At 64.5% G+C, this 4,236-nt stretch overlaps 4 protein-coding genes across 4 annotated transcripts; 2 read left to right on the forward strand and 2 right to left on the reverse strand.

Moving 5' to 3' along the window:
• Positions 1–155: 155 nt before the first annotated feature.
• On the forward strand, positions 156–929 carry OT_ostta12g02750 (unnamed product; the record flags this gene model as incomplete). Its single annotated transcript, XM_003082377.2, has 1 exon — positions 156–929. One exon carries the CDS (start codon positions 156–158, stop codon positions 927–929), a length of 774 nt encoding a protein of 257 aa, XP_003082425.2.
• A 215-nt stretch (positions 930–1,144) lies between these two features.
• OT_ostta12g02760 (Ribosomal protein L1, 2-layer alpha/beta-sandwich) lies at positions 1,145–2,059 on the forward strand (the record flags this gene model as incomplete). The annotated part of the gene is made up of 1 exon (XM_003082378.1): positions 1,145–2,059. The coding sequence occupies one exon, from the start codon at positions 1,145–1,147 to the stop codon at positions 2,057–2,059; it is 915 nt and encodes a 304-aa protein (XP_003082426.1).
• Positions 2,060–2,276: 217 nt separating this feature from the next.
• On the reverse strand, positions 2,277–3,237 carry OT_ostta12g02770 (Small GTPase superfamily, ARF/SAR type; the record flags this gene model as incomplete). The annotated part of the gene is made up of 2 exons (XM_003082379.2): positions 2,277–2,756; positions 3,088–3,237. 2 exons carry the CDS (start codon positions 3,235–3,237, stop codon positions 2,277–2,279), a joined length of 630 nt encoding a protein of 209 aa, XP_003082427.2.
• A 159-nt stretch (positions 3,238–3,396) lies between these two features.
• Positions 3,397–4,236, reverse strand: OT_ostta12g02780 (MYB-CC type transcription factor,LHEQLE-containing domain; the record flags this gene model as incomplete). The annotated part of the gene is made up of 1 exon (XM_003082380.2): positions 3,397–4,236. A coding segment is annotated over one exon (840 nt), but the record flags the coding sequence as incomplete, so codon positions are not given.

Below are 4,236 nucleotides of genomic sequence, written 5' to 3' on the forward strand. Positions count from 1 at the left end.
CCGAATTCGCTTCCGATCGATCGCGCGCGCGACGCCGCGCCGCGACGACGCGACGACGCGCCGCGACGCGCGATCGATCGCGTCGGCGCGACGCGCGATCGATCGCGTCGGCGCGACGCGCGCGCGGGCGAGGACGATCGACGTCGACGCGAACGATGAAGAAGGCGTCGGCGACGAAACGACGGTCGACGGACGACGGCGATGGACGACGCGTCGATGCGCGTCGCGGGCGGAGGGAGGACGGCGCGCGCGCGTGGGCGAGCGCGGTGGCGCAGCGAGACGCGGCGCGGGCGCGCGTGCGAGAGGTGGTGGCGCGGAGCGCGGCGCGGGCGATCGAACGGTCGACGGCGGAGGCGGACGGGACGGCGCCGATGTCGATATTTGATGATTTGTTGTTGGAGGAGCGAGGCATCGGGACGGCGCCGTGGTTGATTTTGAATCGCGAGGAGACGTCGGTGACGACGCCGGCGTTTGAGGGGCGATCGCCGACGGCGGCGGCGCGGCGGCGCCTCGGATTCGACTGGATGCGGGCGCCGGCGTCGCGCGAGCCGTCGCGGACGCTGAGCGCGAGCAGACGACGCACGACGCTGAGCGAGTTGATATCGACGCGACGGACGTTACGCATGGGCGTGAGCGAGCGAGCGGCGAGGATGGCGCAGCTCGCGCCGGGCGATCCCGACAGCGCTCGAGAGAGTCCGGAGACGTACGCGCGAAAGGCGGTTTCGGAGTCGATGTCCTCAGAGGACAGCGATACGTTCAGCGTTTTGCGTCCGCCGTCGGTCGTCGGCGAAATCAAACCGATCTTCAAGTCAACGCTCGCGAACGAACACTGCACCATTCGCAGACGCGATTCGTTCGAAACGCTCCTCGCCGAGGGACTCGAGGCGGAGCGTTTGTTCGCGTTCGATGCGTTCGACGCGTGCGGTTGACGCACGCGCGTTTCGCATCCTACGTCCACCCTACCGCGCAGATATCGCTCACATGTACTCCATCCCAGACGCCGTCGTCAGCGCATCACCGTTGATTACCGACCGCGTCGTGAAGCTGTATTAATAATATCCTTCTCACGCCGCGCGCCGCGCCGCGCTTCACGCCACTTCACCGCGCCTCACCTCGCGCGCGCGCGCTCGCTCGCGCGCTCAGGATGTCGCTCCGTCGATCTCTCGCCGCGTTCGTCCGTCGCGCGTCGTCGTCGTCGTCCTCATGCGTCTCCACCGCGGCGCTCGAAGAAAAACCTCAAACAGTTCTCAGTGGGACGATCGGGTTCGGTCGCCTCGCGCGCGGCGCGCGCGGCGCGTCCACGCGCGCGGCGCTCGATATCGAGTCCGCGAACGCCCCGGAACCGCCGACTCGGATCGAGATGGAGCGAAGGCCCACGCACGGGTTGCTCGACGCGGTGCGTTGGGTCAAGGCGAACGCGAAAAGCGAGAGATTCGTCGAGAGCGTCGAGCTCGCGGTGCACCTGGGCGTCGATCCGAAACGGAGCGACATGATCGTTCGAGGCGCGGTGCGGTTGCCGAACGGAACGGGGAAGACGGTGCGCGTGGCGGCGTTCGCGGAGGGCGAGAGCGCGGAGGCGGCGCGCGCGGCGGGCGCGAGCGTCGTCGGAGGCGCCGAGCTCGTCGACGCGATCAAGGAGGGCGGATCGGGAGCGATTGATTTCGATAAGGCTGTGGCGACGCCGGGGATGATGAGCAAGCTCAAGGAAGTCGCGCGCGTGTTGGGTCCGAGAGGTTTGATGCCGAATCCAAAGGTTGGCACGGTTACGACGGAGATCGCCGAGGCGGTGCGCGAACAGCTCGGCGGTCGCGTGGAGTTCAGGGCGGAGAAGAACGCGATCGTGCACACCATGGTTGGAAAAGTGAACTTTGAGGACGAGCAGTTGGTGGAGAACATCTCGGCGGTGTATCGCGAGCTCTGGGCGCTTCGGCCGAAGGGTAAGGGGGCACCGAACGCGAGCAAGTACGTGAAAAAGGCGTTTTTGAGTAGCACAATGGGTCGAGGCTCGGCGCGCTTGGACGTGAACGACCTCATGGATGTCTCGGGGGCGACGCGTTAGGGTATTAGTTTTGATTCGGGAAGTTTGTATAAAGCGATACGCTGGGAATACTCACAAATGTTCGCCGACAGTATCCTATCCGTCGCGACGCGTTGCTCTGCGTCGCGATTCTTCGCACTTTAACCATCTCGCTCGCCTACGCGCTTACCTCAGGCCTAATTAACGCCGCTCACGTCCTAATCCTTCACAAATCTCCACACCTCAAGCCGAACACCCTCTACGCGCGCTGCGAGATGTTCGAGGAAAGCCAGTCGAGACCTTCGTAGAGACCTTCACCGGACGTAGCGCACGTGGACTGAATGAACCAGTGGCGTTGTCGCAAGGAGTGCAAGCCAAGCTTATCGGTGATCTCCGCCGCGCTCATCGCGTTCGGCAAATCTTGCTTGTTGGCGAACACCAAGAGAACCGCGTCTCGCAACTCGTCTTCGTTCAGCATGCGGTGCAACTCATCGCGAGCCTCGGAGACGCGATCGCGATCGTTGCTATCAACAACGAAAATCAAACCTTGCGTGTTCTGGAAGTAGTGTCGCCAGAGCGGACGAATCTTATCTTGTCCTCCGACGTCCCACACCGTGAACGAGATGTTCTTGTACTCCACGGTTTCGACGTTGAAACCAATGGTCGGGATCGTCGTCACGATCTCCCCGAGCTTGAGCTTGTACAAAATAGTCGTCTTACCCGCGGCATCGAGACCGACCTGCGCGCATCACGAAAACAAATCGTCAGTCGCTCCGCGCACGCCGAAAGTCAAATTCGCCACCCCGGATCGAAATCAATCCGCGGTCGTCGAGATCTTCCCCGTGACATCCCACATCCCCCGTCCGACGCATCACATCCACGCCGCGCGCGATCGAATGAAAACCATGCTCTCACGCCATCCCCCGGGCGATCGACGCGATCGATCGCGCGCGTCGCACACGCGCGATATCTTCCCCATCTTGCGATCTCGCGCGCGCCAACGTCGCGATCTGTCCCGGGGCGCGCCCCCGTCCACGCGCCCGCGGCCACGGACATCGCGCGCGACGCACCATGAGAATGCGCATCTCCTTCTTGGAGAAGAGCCTCTGGAAGAGCTTGGCGAACGTGATCCCCATCGCGCGCGTGCGTTCGTCGCCGTGTGCCGCCGCGCGCGCGTCGCCGCGGTGAAACACGCGCGCGTTGGGGTTTTCACCCGTCATGGCGTGTGTCGGTGGCGTCGTACGTGCCGCGCGTCCGAGTTTTTTTGTTTACGTCACCGCGCGCGTGTCCGCACGCGCAGGGTTTAGGGTGTTTTAACGCTATGTGTGGTTACAATTCGCGCGCGTACGCGTCCGGTCCCGTCCGGGGCGCGACGCGACTCAGGACCTGGGCGGGGTATCGCCGGCGAGCATGCTCGCGATGTACTTGCTGTGCTCGGCGATCGCGGTCTCCAACCGACGCTGCGTGAGCAGCTGGTCGTGGAGCTGCTTTTGCATCTCGAGCTGTTTCAGGAGCGCTTGGCCAACCTTGGGCATGGATTTGATGTCTACGTCGTTCACGTCGACGCCCAAGGAGGCGCCGAGCGCGGCGGAGGCGCTGACGGGATCGGTAGACGCGCGCGCCAAGATGGCGTCGAGCGATCGCTCATCTGGTGTTGCGTCGGGCGACGCGAACTGTGAATGTATGAGCTCGCTCAGATTTCCCGCCGACGTCGGCGTCGACGCGGCTTCGTACGCGGCCAAATCTCCAGAACTCGCGCGTCGCGCCAACTCCTCCGCCTGCTCCTGTCGCGCGCGCTTGATCATCGCTCGTCGCGCGCGCTCCGCGGTGTCGTCCCCCGCGGGCGTTCGCGTCGCCCCGCCGAGCTCTTGTAATCGATACTTTTGCAAGTGCGACTTTATATGTTGCAGCGTCATCCCGCTCGTCGTCATGAGCGTCGCGATCCCTTTCGGCGTCGCCAGCTCTAACCCCCCGAGCTGATGCACGGCTTTTAAAAACTCCGCGTGCAGCTCCGGGGTCCACCGCAAACGCGCCGCGCCGCGCGGATTCTTCCGTCCCGTGACCCCACTCCCTCTCTCACCCGTCCCATCCCCCTTCCCTCGCTTCCGCTTCACCTGCTCCGTCTCCGCGCGCTCTTTCCCACGCGCCCGTCCCCGCGACGTCGACGTCGACGCGCCGCCCGCGCGTCGCTCGACCTCCGCCTTCGCCGCCTTCCCGCG

Source organism: Ostreococcus tauri (assembly GCF_000214015.3).
Source record: "Ostreococcus tauri WGS project CAID00000000 data, contig chromosome 12, whole genome shotgun sequence".
NCBI classification, from domain to species: domain Eukaryota; kingdom Viridiplantae; phylum Chlorophyta; class Mamiellophyceae; order Mamiellales; family Bathycoccaceae; genus Ostreococcus; species Ostreococcus tauri.